Source organism: Neophocaena asiaeorientalis, unplaced genomic scaffold, assembly GCF_003031525.2.
Source record: "Neophocaena asiaeorientalis asiaeorientalis breed wild unplaced genomic scaffold, Neophocaena_asiaeorientalis_V1.1 scaffold149, whole genome shotgun sequence".
Taxonomy (NCBI): Eukaryota; Metazoa; Chordata; class Mammalia; order Artiodactyla; family Phocoenidae; genus Neophocaena; species Neophocaena asiaeorientalis.
The window spans coordinates 5712358-5731326 of record NW_020174442.1 but is presented as its reverse complement, the minus strand read 5'-3'; the positions used below and the strand labels follow the sequence as shown (position 1 = coordinate 5731326).

Genomic DNA, 18969 nt, shown 5'->3' with positions numbered 1-18969 from the left:
GACCGGGGCACGAACCCGTGTCCCCTGCATTGGCAGGCGGACTCTCAACCACTGCGCCACCAGGGAAGCCCGAATTGTATGCTTTTTATATAGATCAGTGTTTGCTTGAGAGGAGCACGGGCTCCAAATAGTTAGGGGTGAGGAACTCATGCCAAGACCGCCACCACCCCTGTGCCCAGGGTGCTGTGTTCCTGCAAAGCCCCTCCAGAGGACAGAACCTTGGGAGGAGACTGGATGGAAGGCCTTGTCCTCACTCCAGAACGTTTCTCCTACTTGCACGTGTTTCGTCTCCCCCAGTGAACAGGACTATGTAAGGGATTCTGTTTATTGGGAATGAGTATTGTGCAGTGATTAAGAAGCAGATTCAGGAACCAAATTGCTGAGTTCAAAATGTATCAGTAGCTCCCATGGGCAAGATACTTAATCCATGCCTCAGTTTCCTCACCTGTAAAATGGAGATAATAGTACCTATCCCATGTGGGGTTGTTGTGACAATTAAATGAGTGATTTTCATGGTAAAGGAGCTTGGAGCAGCGCCTTTATGTAAGTGTTATAAAAGTCTGTTGTTATTGTTGTTATTACTGGTGTTACCATTTGGGAAAAATTACCTAAATACTTTAAAAACAATAATTAAAAGTTTAACTGGGGCTTCCCTGGTGGCACGGTGGTTGAGAGTCCGCCTGCCGATGCAGGGGACACGGGTTCGTGCCCCGGTCCAGGAAGATCCCACATGCCGCGGAGCGGCTGGACCCGTGAGCCATGGCCGCTGAGCCTGCGCGTCCGGAGCCTGTGCTCCGCAACGGGAGAGGCCACAGCAGTGAGAAGCCCGCGTACAGGAAAAAAAAAAAAAAAATTTAACTGACATTAAATTGTACATTGATTTTGTACATGCTACTTTACATAGAACATATTTACATAACTGAAGTATATATGCATTGACTCACTCTTATAGTGTTGGTTATTTATAGAAATATTTGAAAAGTTTGCTCTCAAACTTATTTTTCTTCCTTTTCTATGTATTGTCTCTGTTTTCTGGCTGCTTTCTCAGATGTTTCTCTTTCTGAATGGTTTTAAACAATCTGATTCTGATTTGCCTTGGATTTTTGCTTTTTATTTTATGTTTCTTGAGCTTGGGTCCGTTGGTCTTCTTGGATCTGTGGGTTTATAGTTTCTGTCAAATCGAGAAAATTTTGGTCAAGATTTCTTCAAATATATTTGTCTTTCTCCCCAGCCCCTCTCCCCCATCTCACCTCTACTGTGAGGACTCCAATTATACATGCATTTTGATGTTTAAAGTCATCCCATAGTTCACAGATGCTCTGTTGATTTACCTTTTAGATTTTTCCTCCTCTATTTTGTTTTGTACAGTTTCTCTTGCCAGGTCTTTAAGTTTACTTACCTTTTCTTCTGTGGTGTCTCACCCACTATTAATCCCATCCAGTGTTTGTTTTTTTTTAATCACAGACATTTTTTTATCTCCTCAATAGGACCCAGACATGTTGTCTAAGTCTTTTTTATAGCTTCCATACCTCCAGTTAACATAGTCAACCTTTCTTCTAGATTCTTTTTTTTTAAAATTAATTAATTTATTTATTTTTGGCTGTGTCGGGTCTTAGTTGCTGCACACGGGTGGGGGCTCCTCTTTGTTGTGGTGTGCAGGCTTCTCATTGCGGTGGCTTCTCTTGTTACAGAGCACAGGCTCTAGGCATACGGGCTTCAGTAGTTGCAGCATGTGGGCTCAGTAGTTGTGACTTGAGCACAGGCTCAGTAGTTGTAGCGAACGGGGCTTAGTTGTTCTGCAGCAGGTGGGATCCTCCCCGACCAGGGATTGAACCCATGTCCCCTGCACTGGCAGGTGGACTCTCAACCACTGTGCCACCAGTGAGGCCCTCTTCTAGGTTCTTGAACTTAAGAAATTTTCTTATAACAAGTGTAATGCTTTTGTCTACTAATTTCATCATCTGTGTCATTTCTGGATTAGTTTCTATTGATTGTTTTTTCTTTTCATTATGAGTTGAATTTTATTGCTTCTTTTTGCTTAGATGCTAGACTTTGTACATTTTACCTTGTTGGGTGCTGAATATTTTTATATTCCTAAAAATATTCTTGAGCTTTGCTCTGGCATGTGGTTACGTTACTCAGAAATAATTTGCTCTCTTCAGGTCTTGCTTTTAAGCTTTGTTGCTCTGGACTAAAAGAGCTTTTAGTCTACGTTACTTTAGCTCCACTCCTGAGACAAGACCCTTCTGAATTCTCTAAGGAACACTTCATGAATTAAGAGGTTTTCTACCCTGGCTTTTGGGAACAGGCACTGTGCCCAGGTGTCTAAGCTCTGAGCGCTGTTCTCTCTAATCTCTTCTTGTCCTTGGGTAGTTTCCCCAGTCTTATGTGCTGCTGAGGATTCAGCTGAATGCTGGAGGGAGACCTCTGACAGGTCTCAGGAGTTCCGTTTGTGTGCAACTCACTCCTCTCCAAAACTCTCCCCCGGGAACTTGAATCGCTATGGCTTTCCCTCACTCTCACCTCCCTGTCCTTGACTCAGGGGGCCTCATGGCTCTGCCTGGGGTAACCTTAGGGGTCACTCTGCTTGTCTCCCATCTCTCACTGTCATTCATTTCCTCATGTCCAATGTCTTAAGAGTCACTTTCCCCACATACTTGTCCAGTTTTTTAGTTGTTTCAAGTGGGAGGGTTACTGCTCCCTGTTACTCTATCTTGGCCAGAAGTGGATATCACCCTGCTCTAGGCTCTACCTTAAATTTAAAAAAAAAAAATTAAAAAAAGAATAAAAACACAAATAGCCCTTGTCCACCCACTCCCGGTCTGAAATTCCAGAGGCAGCCACATTCAACTCTCGTTACACGTTCTCCTGGTGTCCCTCTAGATTTTGTACCTCTCACTGCCCCTCTGTTCAGAGAGGCCTCCTCTTACCACAGTCTAAAACAGCACCCTTGTCTAGCTCTGTCTCATCATTCTGCTGTATTCTTCACTGCACTTTTTGTGTTTCAACTTTACCATATTTGTTTATATGTTTATGATTGACCTTCCTCGCTAGAAAGGATGTGTGCTCCATGAAGACACCAAGACTGGGCTCTTCTCTGTTTTCTTCTCTGCTGAATCCTCAGAGCCTAGAACAACTCCTGGGCACATTGTAGTCCCTTAATAAATAACTGTTAAATAATTAAATGAATGAATGCCAGATACTGTGCTACGTGTTTTCCAAACATCGTCCTTTGCTGCCCCCACCTTAGAGGTAGATAACAAGTGCTAGGAGCTTGCCAGGAAAGCCAAGAAAGAAGAGAGTTTTCCTGGCAGCCGGGAAAACACGTATCAGAAACTATTACAAAAAAAAAGTCTGGTTTGGAATTTAGGAACATAAGATTCATTAAACTGACTCCATTTCTTGCTTCATTCATATTGTCATGGAAATTCTGATTAAGCAACTTCCTTTCCAAGGTGTTTTCCCAGAATTTAAAAGAAAAAAGCCTTAACAGTATTAGGTATATTGTGCATTTTAAAAATGGCAACATAATAAAAATATTAGAATTAAAATTTATCACATACTTTTCCCTATGTGTGCACGTGTGCGTATTTATAATACTTCCCCCCACCCCCGCACCCAAAGTGAATTTAGCGATTGTGAAAAGTAACTGTGGACCTTGGTAATGGAGCCGTCTGGTCGATAGAAGGGATGACATTCCATGAGACAGCTGCTGTGTAATGTGTCTTATCCGTGGCTTTCAGGAGGGGGCACCTGAGGGGCAACCTAGTAGGTTGAACCTTACTGAGTCTTCAGCTTTCTCCTCCTTCTGTGGATTCTTCAGCAGACGTGCCAATTAAAGTGATGGTTTTTGTGATGAAGCCTCAAGTAACTGGACTCAAAACGTAACTTCATTTTATTTCACATAGCTCAGCAGTTGGAAACTACTTTCATTGCTCCCACATTGTCCTGATTTAAATCTGGGACCTGACACTAAAAAGGGGGCTTTGTATGCTATTAAACAAGCCCCCAAGTTGAAGCTGTGCTCCTTTTGTTGGTGTTTCTCAGGGTGCTTTCCTCATTGTATTCCTGGCTTTGAATGGTCTTTGCAGAAGAATAATTTTCTTTAGTGAACTAGTAAACAAAATTTTTTTCTAAAAAATAATGTACATATATCCGAGAGTTTGAAGCCTATGCATATGTTTTTAGAAGAAAATATTTTCACTAATTCACCAAAGAAAAGTATTTTTTAGGGGGATTTCTTGGGGGAAAAAAACAGTTGATTAAATTGATAGAAATTTACCACTTTAATAAAAGCAGGTTTCTTAAACTGAGTCATGGAACAGAAGATTCTGTTTCTAATTGGAAGGAGTGCAAAAATATGAACACATTTTATGTTTGATGATATAGTTTCTGGCTTTCCAAAAAAGTCACATTTACATATAAGGCAGAAATATAGAGCCATAGAGATCTATTTTCATAATGAAGGTGTGTGACCTCGTATCTCATATTCTAACTTTAAGTAGCTCTATTTAGGGCTAAAGTAAGCCTGCTTTTAACACTCTTCAATGTCACATGACCTCAACTTTAGTTTCGTTTTCTTCAGAAGGGCAATTGAAATGGGAACCCAGGCTTACTAAGTCATGGAACAATTCCGCTTCATCTTGGTGATGACAAACTCTCGCTCAGCAAAGCAGGAGTCAAAGACAAACTCTAGGAAATAACAGAGCACCTTCTCTTCTGCTCCTGTCAAGCAGCCTTCCCCCACCCACTTTAACATCGTGTTCTCATGAGCATTTCATAATATTCCTCATCCCTTGTTCCCCGTCTTGACCCACTGACCTAAGAATCAAGAAAGTGTCATGTTAGTGCCTACTAATTAGTGCACCCAGAGAGCCTTTTCATCTGGCCTTTCAACCTCCTGGAGGTGGGAGCACAAGCTGTCACTCGTATCACGCAGGGAAAATGAACCTTTGCTACATTTTCCCTGTTTTGCAAACAGCAGAATTAGCCAGCTGAGGCGAGATGAATATGCAGGTTAGGAAGAAATTAACCTAAAAGGCACTACTGTTTGCATTATTGTCTTAGAGATGACACAACACTGCCCACATTGAAATACCCATAACGCAATGCTGTGGGCCTGCGATTTTTGCCAGACTGTCGCTGTGGCATCACACTTGTATTTCAATGCCGTCATATGCATTTGGTGAAGTAATTTTAGGAGAGAAGTGTTCTCTGATTAAAAAGTTAAGGAGCATTTTAAGGCATTTAAGTTGCCACTGTTTTTAGACACGTTTGTGGGGATACTGCCATTTGTTAGTGAGCATTTGGCTCCAGGGCTCATTAATCAGTGCTGTTGGGCCAGGGTCTCCTGAGCCTTCTGGGTTTTGGGAGATCAGCTACTGTAATTAAAGGGATGAAATATATCATGGTCACAAACTTACCACATCAGACAATTGAGGGTTTGGAACTGGTGGAATTAATCTTTTTTATTTTTTTCTTAGGTGTTTAAGATAGAAGTGCTAATGAATGGAAGAAAACATTTTGTTGAAAAAAGGTACAGCGAATTTCATGCCCTGCACAAAAAGGTAACTTCGCCCCCGCCACACCCTTTTCTCTATAAGGCAGATGGTGTAACACTAAGCCTACTTTCTGTGGTTCCTAAGAGCTTTAATAGTTCTTGGAACAGGTTGACTTCTTTTATCACGAAGTAAATTTCCTTTTAAAATAAATTGTTCCGTCCTTTCAAGGTGTGCTTTCTGAGTAGGTGGGTTTTCTGTTAAGATCTTTTGCATAAATAGATGTGTGACAGCAAGCTGTTTATATTATACTGTGCTGGGTATTGTAGGTTCAGAAAGAATAAGACCCAGACCCTATTTTATCCATAAAATACACTTAATGTGTTTTACACAAAGGAAAAGAAATGATCATTTTACAGGAAGAAATCTATTAAAATCAACTTATACTTACATATACATGGAAAAGAATATACATGTCACATGTATTCAAGGACTGTTAGGAGATCATGTAAAGGGGGATCATAGCTTCTTTTGAATTATAAAGGCCGCTCTACAAGACTGGTGTTTCAGTTCTCAGATCCCTTTCATTAAAAGCCTTTGATAAAAGAAACAAGAAGGCAAAAGGAATAGCTGAGTTTTGGGAGACATGGTCAGTAAAGAATAGAAGAGGGAATAATTTTTATTTTCTACCAAAATTTAATGTCTTGAAGGTTATCAATTAGTATTGAGGTGATGAAATTACCTTAATAACTAGAAATACCTCATGAAATTGCCTAGAAAATCACCACATATGAGTTAATGCAGTTTTACCACTTTTTCTTTTGTATACATATATATTCATATCTGTGTGTGTGTATATATATATACTTCCTATATATGAATATATATATTTATACACACACATATATAAAATGTATGGCACAGTTCAGTTTCTTCACTTTTGTTACTTTGTTAGGTAAGAAGTTAGTGGAAAGATACTGAGCAAGTATGTTCAGAAAGAATCTATTCTTTTAACTTCCTTAAGGACCGCTTAAATTTTCTGGAAAATGTCAGTGCATAAATGATGTGATAGTGTGCTTACTCTGTATTAAAAGCTCTGTAGCTAAAATTAAAATTTCTTACTTTTTGGTAGTCAGGAGAATAGAGTATTGAGTAAAAACTTTCACAGGTTATATTGAGAAGTGAGTGAGCCTCTATCCCTCTGTTTTCTTTTGAAGAGGAGCTGTCAGCTATCTGTACACTTTTCCATTAGGATGGCAAGGGATAATTTACCTTGAATTTTCCAGTTAAAATTGTGTTACATCCAGGTTTACTTCCAAAAGAAGCAACACAGGTGAAATACAGATTTAGGCTGGGTATTGCCAGCTGACTTTACAAAAGCCCTACCCCTCAACCCGGGGCCTCAAAGAGAAACAAACATGGAGTCTGGGTCTCACGTCCTTCTCAAGAATTTTTGGCTTTGTTCACTTGTTTATCGAGGAAACACATTCTAGAGAGATTTCTGCTGGGTACCTCATGAAATAAGTCTGTACAATGGGATTAAAACCAGAACTCCTCCCTTCCCCAGCCTCTGATTCCAGAGTCTGGACCAGGCAGCCTGTCACATGCAAGCCTCCTTCCTAACCTGCCAGGTCTCCATTACCCCGACACAGCCCAGCTGTCCCCACCAGATACTTGGGGACCAACTCCACATGAGGCACAGCTGGGTGACTGCCAGTTAGGCCCGCCCTGAGCAAGAGGCTGCCCATTGCTTCTTAGCTCTCTTTTCTAATACGATTTATTTTCTTCTGCAGAAGAGGACCCTTTCCCCAGTGATTACAGGCAGTTCTTAGATTCTCACAGTCAAAAAAGATTTCTAGATTTTCTAGGACTCTTCTCTCAACTTCTGCAATTCTGTTAATAATTTTAGCTATTCTTAAAATTATGTCATCAAGTCTATTAGAATTAAGAGAGTAGAAATTCTCAGACCTCTCAGTTTTGCATGTTTTTGGCAGCCTCATTAAAACATCCTTACAGGGACATAGAGAAAAAAATAACATTGTGGGGCAGAGTTTTAGTTGGCAGACACTAAATCTTGTGTGTTATAGAGCAGAAAGGGGCTGCTAGAAGTCTCCTTTATTTGTCCCATTTGATAACTGTATTAGATTTGATGAAAAGGTAACTTATTATAAAAGACAATTAAGTACAAATAATGGCAGGGTGTAAAAATAAACATAAATCTGTAATCTTGACTGTAAAGTTGTGTGTTAAGGAGGATTGAAATGGGCAAAAAAATTAATCAGAATATACAAGCTTTGGTGATTACTGCTGCCACCATGTACAACTTTATCCTTTTATTAGAATTTTGGTACTCTAGTTTCCATATTTGAATTTTGTGATGTGCTTTGAATGTTCTGTTTTTACATGAAATACCTTCCCTTTAAATTCAAGTTAGATCTGCTCCTGTTTAATTTTTTTGAATATTCAGTTATTTCTGCAGTGGATGCCATTTGCTCTGTTGTCAGTGTCCTGATTTCCCTTACACTTTACATTACACTTGTTAAAGTTTTTAGTCAATGTCCCCAAGTTAATTCTAAAATCATATAGGAACTATTAATAAGTGCTTTGTACCTTTAGAATAGTAGTTGCATGGCTCATCTCCATATACCACAAACACACAAAAATGCCTCCTGGCTTGTTGTCAGGCTCATTTTGAGGCAGAAACTAAAACCATTACCCATTTGACAGTTCATCTGGTTGTTTGAAGTTCTTAATGATTACTACTTCTCCCAAACTTTTATAATTTTTGACATTAAATAATGAAAATAATATTCTCATCCTCTACACTTTTCTTAGGATTCCGTTCTAATTTTTGGAAAAATTCAAGAGATTTTTTTTTCCTATGTGCTTTATTTTCGTCCCCTCAAGTAAGTTTAGTTTTTTAGATTATAAAGCTAAATCTTGCAGGAAGTTTGGGGACAGGAGAAATAACTCCTTGTTACCAACATATATTTCTTTTTTTTTTTTTTGCGTTACGTGAGCCTCTCACTGTTGTGGCCTCTCCCGTTGTGGAGCACAGGCTCCGGACGCGCAGGCTCAGCAGCCATGGCTCACGGGCCTAGCCGCTCCGCGGCACGTGGGATCTTCCCGGACCGGGGCACGAACCCGTGTCCCCTGCATCGGCAGGCGGACTCTCAACCACTGCGCCGCCAGGGAAGCCCTCTTGCATTTTGTAATGGAACAGATGCCGCTGTGCTAGTGGGATTCCTTCATGGTGATAATTATGGTGTCGAAGTTAAGTGTGGAAGCTCTGGCAGCAGAATGTTCCTGAGCCTGCCTTTACCTCAAGTCCGTGGAGCAAGTTGAGTGATCTTTCTGTGCCTCCAGGTCCCCCGTTTTAATATGGGAACAGTGAATGTGCTAACTTCACAAGACTGTTTTCCAGACTAAACGAAATCGTGTGCATTGCATGGTCAACTTCTAATGATTGATAGCCTTCATTACATATAACTTTTTTTTTTCCATTTTCAAGACTGTTTCCTGTAAGCTAGATTACAAAAGAAGCATTCTCTGTTAAAGAGTATAGATATTTTTACAGCTCCAGTTATATATTACCAAATTACTTTTTTCCAAAATGGTTATAGCAGATTTGTAATGCAACCAGCAAGCATGAAAGTATCTCACCAGCTTTGCCTGTTACCCCCCCCAATGATATGTATTTAGCAAGCGATATATGTTGCCTTTTTGCTGTTTTAATTGGTATTTCTGAAGCTTATGATTGTAGCCCCTCTATTTGGAATTCTCTTTACGTGCTGTCCCATTTTTCTGCTAGGGTCTCTGTTTTTGATCATTAGTTTGCATGACCTATTAATAAAATACTAGCCGCTTGATGAAGCTGTTTTTCACCATGGACTTTTTAATTTTGGCTGTGATATTTATTTTAATTTGCAAGAGTTTTACCTTTTTATGGTCTCTAATATGTCAGTTTCACCCTTTCAGACTATGTGTAAGATTAGTTTTTCTTCCAGAGCTCTGGAAGTATTCGATTTCACTTTCTTTTAGTTTTTCTAGATTGGTACTTTTTGAAGTGTGAACTTTGGGTGACCTGAAGCCGAACAGTATTTATTAAATTGCAGATTCCTGGGCACCACCAGGCATGCTGAATCAGAATCTTTGTGATAGAGCCCAGTAATCTGCCTGTTAAATCAGCATCCCAGGTGATCTTAATGCCTGGTGAAGTTTGAGAATTCCTATTTGTGTCATTATATTTTTAAAGGCATCTCTTAGACACAACCCCCCCTACCTCCCCCTGCATCACACACTGAAGCCACAAGGTGTGGGACCTTGGAAGTCTTTCCTACCTTTCTCTTATCTTTCACTTCCAGGGTGTCAGCAAGCCCTGTTGATTCATTCTTCCAAACTTCTGTAATAAGCACCATGTAATTTTTCATTTTGTACTCCTACCATCTCAATCCAGAGTCTTGCTACTTTATGTAAGTATTTCTTTAACTGTTTCTTATCCTTGTCTTCTTATTCATCCTCCACTGCAGGCAATTTTCCTAGAGCACTATGTTCATCTTCATTTTATTGGTCAAAAACCTTGAAATGTGTCTGTATTATCTACCAAATCATGGACATTGACTTTTGAGACCAATAGTCTTAAACTGTGCATTAGTTTTCTATTACTGTTGTAACAAATCATCACAGACTTAGTGGCTTAAGACAACACACATTTGTAATCTTACTCTAAATGTGTCGGCAGGACTATGTTCCTTCTGGGGGGCTTTAGGAGAGAATCAGTTTCCTTGCCTTTTCCAGCCTCTAGAGGCTGCCACCTTTCTTGGCTCATCACCTTCTTTTGTCTTCAGAGCCAGCAACCACATCACTCCAACTTCTATTTCCATCGTCACATCTCCTGTCATCACATCTCCTCTCTCTGACTTGGTCACCTCTGCCTCCCCCTTGAGATTACATCGGGCCTACCTGGATAATCCAGGATAATCTTCCCATCTCAAGATACCTGATTTAATCACACCTGTAAGGCAATGCGTTCACAGGTTCCAAGGATGACGATGTTGACATATTTGGGAGGACCATGATTTTGTCTACCGCAAACCCCTTTACTGGCCAGCCTTAGTTTCTCACTGCTTCTCCCAAGAAAAAGTTAGTGGCAGCCAAGCCAGTCTTCCCTGTCACCCCAGTATATGAAAATCACTGCCTCTCTGTCTTTGCCATGCTGAATGTCCTTCCCTCTGTGTTCTCATCTATTCAAACAAAACTAAAATGTTTCAGGTTCTTCTTTCAGGTGAGTTTCTTTTATTCCTTCATCTCTTTGTTCTTGGAACTCCTTTTCCATTTAGGAGGTTTCTACTTAAATTTAAAACGTCTGAGATAATTAAAACTCAGTATCCCTAAGCTTTGTCTAACTAGAAGATATATTTTAAAAAACTAGGGACGATGTCTTTAACTAGACTTATCCTGGTGATCATTTTGTATTGTATAGAAATATCAAGTCACTGCCAGGAACTAACACAGTGTTGTAGGTCAGTCACACTTCAAAAACAAACAAACTCATAGAAAAAGAGATCAAATTTGTGGTTACCAGAGTCGGGGGGGTAGAGGGAGGTGGAATTGAATAAAAGCAGTTAAAAGACACAAACTTACAGTTATAAGATAAATAAGTACTAGGGATGTAATGTACAACATGATAAATATAATCAATACTGCCGTACATTATACATGAAGGTTAAGAGAGTAAATCCTAGGAGTTCCCATCACAAGGAAAAAGATTGTTTTCTTTCTCTTTAATTTTGTATCTATAGATGAGACAATGGATATTCACTAAACTTACTGTGGCAATCGTTTCATGATGTATGTAAGTAAAATCGTTATGCTGTACACCTTAAACTTATGCAGTGCTGTGTGCCACTTATATCTCAATAAAACTAGAAGGAAATAAATAAAGTAGGGACCATGTCTTATTTTTTGTACCTTCCTCACTGTCTGTTAGTGTTGGGCACTTATTAGGCGTTAAATAAGTATTTGGCAAATGGGATATTTGGAGAATATTATGCATTTTTATGAATTGCTGGAGGAGTGCTTTGGTCAGCAAGAACAGTTTCTACTGTGGGAGTTTAGTTCACTGTGAGTCTAACCCCAGGTTACACTTGCCCCTGTTTCGTAGCTCTGCCAGTACAGGGTGGGAAAACACCACCACCATACTGAAACCAGAACAGACCCCCACCCTGTTCCTCTCTGGTCACTCTCAGCAGGGTATCTTCAAAAAAAAAATTAAGTTATAGGGTGCTCTCCTCACGGCTCAGGCCCAGGCTGTGACAGGGTAAGAGCTTTCTCTGTGACCCCCTGCCCTGCGCCATAGGCTGTGCCCCGCTACAGCCAGGTAACTTGCACCGTCCATGGGGGTCCTGGAAAGCAGCTTCCATCCCGAGGCCCCAGTCCCCGGTGTGGAGAGGAAAGCCTTCCCTGCATGGCAGACTGCTGAGCCCAGGCTGCATTGCCTTCCCAGCTGTCGGTTCCAGCCCAGCCTTTTATTCACAAAAGTTTCAGGGAAATATGGTGCTGGTTCATTCCTAAATGAATGAGTTCTTGTGACTGCCTACTTTTGGCTTGAGTAGACTATTGCCTTCTCATATTTAATTTAACGAAGTCCACATTTCAGAAAAACCAAAAAACTGCCATATGGGGCTAAACCAGGGTTACAGCACCTCGTGAAGTGTCTCTAAAGGGAACCCTGAGGAGGTAGGGTGACAACATGGAATAAAAGATTGAATGCTCCCACAAGTGTCCCCCACGTCTTTCCTTAACCTTTTTTCCCTTTTTCATCTTTTTATTCACGTGCTTGGGAAAAGTATTTCTGTTCCTTTCGGTAGAAAATGGTTGCTATCACCAACATATATGCAGCAGGTCTTTACGGAGTAAGTTCTGTGTCAGCTCCTCTAACAGTTACGAGAAGGGAAGGGAGTGGTCATGCCAGGCAGAGGGGATTGTGTTTGTGGTATCGCGGAATCTGGTCACTATCTGTGGGGATCAGAAAGGCCGTTTGGCTGGACGCAGCCTGGACGCAGTTAATCATCAGATGGACTGGCAGAGGGGTATTTATCTTATAAGCAGCTGAGCCCTCCTGGACACATACTGTCTTGGGTTTGTCTCTCCTCATCTAGAGCCCTTCATTACTCACCTACAAACGCTGTCACCGAGCCCAGCAGCTATGATGATCGGCTTCCTCAGTACTCCTGACACAAATAAAAAGGAAAAATCTTTTCAGTACTATATCTTCAAGATTTTTTATAAGAAGGAGAGAAGGACAGATAATGGAGTTGGTTTTCTATTCTGAAATGTTGTGGTTCAGTAGTGTTAAAGAAGTTTCTTTTTGTTTAAAGTGAAACTTAATAAGCTTTTTACCTCCAAGTAATTAGCATTTTCTGGCTTTGTTCTTGTTTGAGAAATACCTCAAATAGTGTGGAGATGAGATATGTATTTATTCCCTTACAGATAATCATAAATTACTCCTCTCTCTCTCTCTCCCCTCCCCCAATACTGAATCAGTCTCATCAATAAATTAATATATTATAGTATTTCCCATTGAACGAAATAGAACTCACCTTTGACCCCATGCTTCCCTCCCATGTTCACCCCCTTGCTCTCCTCTCTCAGTATAATTCCTGGGAAGAGGAGCCTCTGCCTTCCCGCTTCCCGCTCTTCTTTACACAGTGTCTTTGACTTTGCAGGATCGCTCTGCACAGTCTGATCATGCCCCTTCTAGAAACACTTCTCTGACTCAACTTACCATTTCACCGCCTCCTCACTGTTTGCCCTGCCTCTCTTCCCTGCCCCTCAGAGTTGGATGTCTCAGGCCGTGGACTTTGTATTCGTTTTCTCCTGCAGGGTAACAGATTGCCACGAATGTAGCAGCTTTAACCACACAAATGTGTTACCTCAGTGTCCCCGCGGGTCAGGAGTCAGGGCACAGGTTAGCTGGCTTCTCTGCTCAGAGTCTCATCGGGCTGAAGTCAGGTGTTGCCAAGACTGTGATCTCATCTGAGGCTCGGGGTCCTCTTCACGTTGTCATGTCCTCATTTGGGTGGAATTCAGTTCCTTGCAGTCATAGGACTGAGGTCCACTGTTTTCTTGGCGATGGTTAGCCAGAGGTGGTTCTCCCCTCCTCGAGGCCACCCTCAGGTCCTAGCCATGTGGCTTTGTCATAACACACAGCCTACTTCTTCAAAGCCAGCAGTCGGCTGGGACTGGGTTTCATAAAGTGGGACCTGATCAAGGGATTGCCTGTCTCGTTGTGTAATGTAACCCAATCAAAGGAGTGACTATCTCACCACATTCACAGGTCCTATCCAGACCCAAGGGAAGGAATTTTATAGGCATGTGCACCACGAGGCAGCATCTTGAGAGCTTCTCAGGATTATGCCCCTCACAGACCTTTTCCTCCATCTGTACCGAACTCCCAATGTCGTGGCCTCTAGTTCCGTGGCTCTCAATACCACTTAGATATTCTCACTCCCAGTTTACAGACTCGTATACAATTGCCTGCAAATTATCTCCACTCGGTTGCCTGTTGGGCATCTCTGACTTGAAATCACCAAAACGGAACAATTGATTCCTCTGTGTCAGGATTATCTTTGGTTGGATATAATAGAAACTTGACTAGGTCCCTTAAACAAGTGAGAGATTAATAATTCTCACATTGCGGCTTCCCTGGTGGCGCAGTGGTTGAGAGTCCACCTGCTGATGCAGGGAACACGGGTTCACGCCCCAGTCCGGGAAGATCCCACATGCCATGGAGTGGCTGGGCCCGTGAGCCATGGCCGCTGAGTCTGCGTCCGGAGCCTGTGTTCCACAACAGGAGAGGCCACAACAAGTGAGAGGCCCGCGAACCGCAAAAAATAAAAAATAAAACTAATTCTCACATTACAAGAAAACTAAAAGCAGGCAGTCCAAGTTGATGTATCGATTCTGTAATATCTGTGTTCCAGGCTCCTTTTATCTTTCCACTTCACCATCTTTACTTTAGCATGTGACTTTCACCCTCTGGTTACAACATAGCTGCTGTCCCTCCAGGCATTGTTTCCACATTTCTGGCAGAAAGAAGAGCCAGTTTCTCTTTTTCAGGAAAACAGGAGCCCAACCCAGTGGACTTAAACTGCCTATCATTAACAGCTCTGTCATATTATAAAGGAACCTGGGAAATCAATATTTTTTTGCTTAGCATTTTGGCCCTCTGAATGACACTGGTGTTTTTTTGCTTGTTTTGTTTTATTTTACAAGAAGAAGAAGGGAGTGAATATTGGACAGGCAGCTTGCAGTATCAGCCATATCCCCACTGTGGTATTCGATTTTGCTGCAGGTGACACTAGAACTAAAATAATGGTGACCTTAACAGTGAGATACACCTTTATTTCTCTCTCACATAAATATCTAAGGCCGGTGTGGCAGTTTCATGGGCCTCAGGGACCCAGGCTTTCCTCTTGTGGTTTCCCTCTTCTCAACACAAGGCTTCCATCTCATGGTGGAAGGTGACTGCTCCAGGTCTAGCCGTTACATGGGCAAGTCAGCCGGCAGGAAGGAGGAAAGGAAACAGTCCTTCCCTTTAAGAACACTTCCTGAAAGTTGCACAGACATGTCTGTTTACTTGCCTTTGTCCAGAATTCAGTCATATGGCCACACATAGCTTCCAGGGAGACTGGGAGATGTGTTCTTTATTCTGGGCAGTCATGTACTTAGCTCAAAATTAGGAGTTCTGTTCTACAGAAGAGAGGGACGGTGGATTTGGGGAGATAAATAATGTTCTCTGCCACCTAGTCTAAACCTGGCATTCTACCACCTTTCATAAACAGGGCGCTGCCAGCTGAGGTCAAAGACCTGAAACAGTCAAAGTCTTGGGGTCACTCTGTCACCTCCACTTGTCACCTACTCTGCTTCTCCCCACCTCCACTGCCACGACCATAGTCCACGTCACCGTCGTCTTTTGCCTGGACTCCTACAGGAGCTGCTGACTGGTCTCCCTGCTTTGATTCCACCCCCTTACAGTCCATCTTGTTCATAGAATCTAGCACGAGCTCTTTAAAGTAAAAATTTTATCAGATCATTCCCTTGCTTAAGACATTCAATTTGCTTCCCATGTAAAATGATAAGCAAATTCCCTCTGCGGCCTGCAAGGCCCTACAGTGTCTGATGCTGCACCTCTCTGAACCGTCTCCTCCTTGCTGAGTTTGGAACACCAGGCTCGGCCCTCCCTTTCCCTTGCTGCCTCTGCTGCAGTGGCCCTTCTCCAGCTCCTAACCCTGGCTCCCACCTGATTCAGGTGGTTCCTGAGACATTCTCACCTCACACAGTCATTTCCCCAGCTGCCCCCCAGCGCACACCCCCGTCTGTTACTCTCTGCCCTCACCCTGTTTTATTAACATGTTTATTGTTTTTTTGTCCATTTCCTGGTATGCAAGCCCTATGAAGGCAGGAGTGTCCCTAACACATAGGAGGAGCTTGGTGTCTTCTGTTCCATGACCTTCTTCAGGGGCTCTTTGTTTACCCTAGAACTTATTTTTTCTGATAGACAAAAGAATAATGTACTTTAACAAATCCTAAATTTATCCATCTTCTCCATACTCTCTGCTACATGGAATCCACCTTCTTCCTGGAGTTTTTTGTTTTAACCTAGACTGATAGTTCTCTAGGCCTGCTGTGCTCAGCTGCCCTTGGGTTTCCCTTCCCCATGCTAATGGGGTAGAGCTATGAGTCCTGATCCTATTTTTCCTCTTCCTTGGTTTAATTTCTCAGTTTTCTGGAATTACATGCTCAAATTTGGGTAAAAGAAGGCATGGGAGGTAAACTTTCTCTCACACTTAATTGATGAGATTCTGGTTATAAAAATCCACGTCAAATTGGATCTTTGGAGCATTGATCTTCTAGCATCCATCGTTGCTGGTGACAAGTCAGTTGCCGATACAGTTCTGCTTCCTTTGTTTGCCAACTAATGTTTTTCCCTCTGTCTTCTCTCTGTCCTCAATATTCTGAAATCTCAACTGATAAATGTCAGTAAATGTGGATCCTTTTTTATACATTATGCTGGTCCTCAATAGGTCCTTAATCTGAAGACATATATTAGATCCTATAAAAATTGCTTTTCTTTGAAAATGTCTTCTATTCTTTATGAAAGGCTTATTACTTTCATATTAAATCTCCTAGATTAATCCGATATGTGTTTTATCTTTTCACCTACCCTTTCTCTCATTTTGTTTATTCTACACTTTGAGAGACTTCCATCATTTTATATTCTACCTCTTTTAACTTATTTCTCTGTCATGTTTTGTTAATTTCTGTCATCTCTTTCTTCTTCTCTGATGGTTTCTTTTTCATAGCAACCTGTTCTTGGGTTTTTTAAAAACCTGTTCTTGTTTTATAGAAGCAATATCTTCTCAAATCTCCCTGCGGATATTAAAGATCTCTTCTGTTATTTGATTTCTCTGTTTCCTTTGGGATTAGTTGTTCCATTTGTTTTTCTTGTCCTTTCTCTTTCATAGTGCTGGCTTTCCTATAAAAGTGATCTTTGATTGCCCATCCAGTTATTCTGGGTATTTGTCACTGGTCCCTCTGCTTTGGGTACATAAGTCTGGTATCTGTAGAGTGTGTTAATTTAAGGGCTTCATTATAGGGAATGAGGGTAGAGAGGCAGATATTAGGCTGGGGACCCCATGAAAACCAGAATGACTAGAATGGCAAATACCCTTCTTCAACCCAAACACTTCATTCAGTTTCTTTAGGAACACTGACCCTTTTTTACTGGGGGAGGGTGTGCATGCTTAGGGATGACACTGGGCTGCTAGTCATCTCTGTGGTCTTTGGCACAGGCTGGGGCATAGACTGATCCCTCTTCCCATTCCCTCCTCCTCTTATGCCAGTCCTGAGCACAGAGCCTCTCAGGCTGCTGAGAAGATTGATGTCCAGACCCTCTGTAGTCCGTTCCTGAGGAGGTCTGGGCTGGGGCTTCCTCTGCTCCAGTGTTTTCTTTAGATCATGCTTCTGCTTCCCGTCTGTTTAAAAAGCTGTTAATCTCTTGCTTGGTGATTGCCCCTTCCTCCCTGCACTGTTCTCTGTGTTGTTCTGAGGCCTATTCCCTTTGGCCTTTTTCTTTTTCTAATATCTACCAGGACTGAATTTAGGAAACAGGAAGTCCAAATACCAGTAACCTTAAAAAAAGAGGCAGGGGGGCTATTTTTTTCCTCTTAGAAAGCAAGTCTGGAGGCGGGCAGTCTGGGGTGTTGTGGCAGCTCCAGGCAGTGTGCAGGCACCAAGTCCTTTTTTCTGCTTGCTCATCTGGACACCTGTCTTCCATCCTAAGAGTTTCCTCATGGTGGCAAACGGTCACAGCAGCTCCAGCAATCATAGTCGCATTCTAGGCAGGAAGGGGTGAAAGGGGAGTAGTATAGAAGGTACCAGCTAGCTGAGTCTGTTCCACTTTAAAAGAGATTTTATGGAACACTTTTCTCAGTGATTTCTGATTACCTTTGACCTCCACTCTCTGCAAGGGGGTGTGGGAAATTTAGCTTTTTAAGCTGAATTTAGCTGAATGCAGTATTGTTTCCAATAATTTAGGAGTTTGGTGAGGAAGACAAGGAGGATAGATTTGGGCTTGCAGCTAATACTTTCACAGTGTTCTGTTAGTGGCGCTTCGGGTATGGAGGGAGAAGGCAAGCATGGGCTCAGCCTAATGTCTTGAGACAAGTGCTCATCTTTGAAATGCACAAAAACCCCTTTTTCATAGTGTGCAACAACTTTCAGCTTACAGTGGTTAATGAAGATATCCTTGTGCATGAGAACTTTTTTTATTACAGTTTTAGGTGCTGGGGTTTAGCTGTGTGCGTTTTCTTAGAGGTCATTATGCCATTTCTTTGCATGTGTAGTAAAGGAGCAGTCTCAGTTAAATTTTCCAACTTTTTACTCAGAGCATTAAGTCTTACCATTTTAGAGACAGTGTGTTAGCTTTGTCTGTGTTGCCACTGTAACAAGTTAGCATAAACTTAGTGGCTTAAAACAACAGAAATTTATTATCTTATACCTCTCAAGGTCGGAAATCCAAATTGAGTTTCACTGGGCTAAAGTTAAGGTATCAATGGGCTAGAGGAGACAATTCATTCCTTTCCCTTTTCTGGCTTCCACAGGTCAGCGGTGGTCATGACCCTTCCTCCATCACCTAAGCCAGTCATGTAGCATCTTCCAGTCTCTCCCTGACCCTGGTCCTCGTGCTTCCCTCCCGATAAATCAGGATCCTTACGATTACATTGAGCCCACCTGGATAATCTAGGGTAATCTCTCCATTGTAAGACACTTAATTTGATCAGATATATAAAGTACTTGGCCCTGTAAGGTAATATTCACATATTTAGGATGCGGATGTGGTAGGATGCACCTGTGACAGGCAGCTCTAACTCAACGTCCGATAGAATTTTCCTTTATCTATATAGTC

At 41.8% G+C, this 18969-nt stretch overlaps 1 protein-coding gene across 1 annotated transcript in view; it reads left to right on the top strand.

The window, feature by feature from the left end:
* Window positions 1-18969, top strand: part of SNX24 (sorting nexin 24) — a 162756-nt gene that overhangs the window by 81120 nt on the left and 62667 nt on the right. Inside the window, exon 2 of the mRNA XM_024757189.1 lies at window positions 5484-5567. Coding sequence (XP_024612957.1) covers window positions 5484-5567 — 84 coding nt within the window. The remainder of the gene's footprint in view (window positions 1-5483; window positions 5568-18969) is intronic.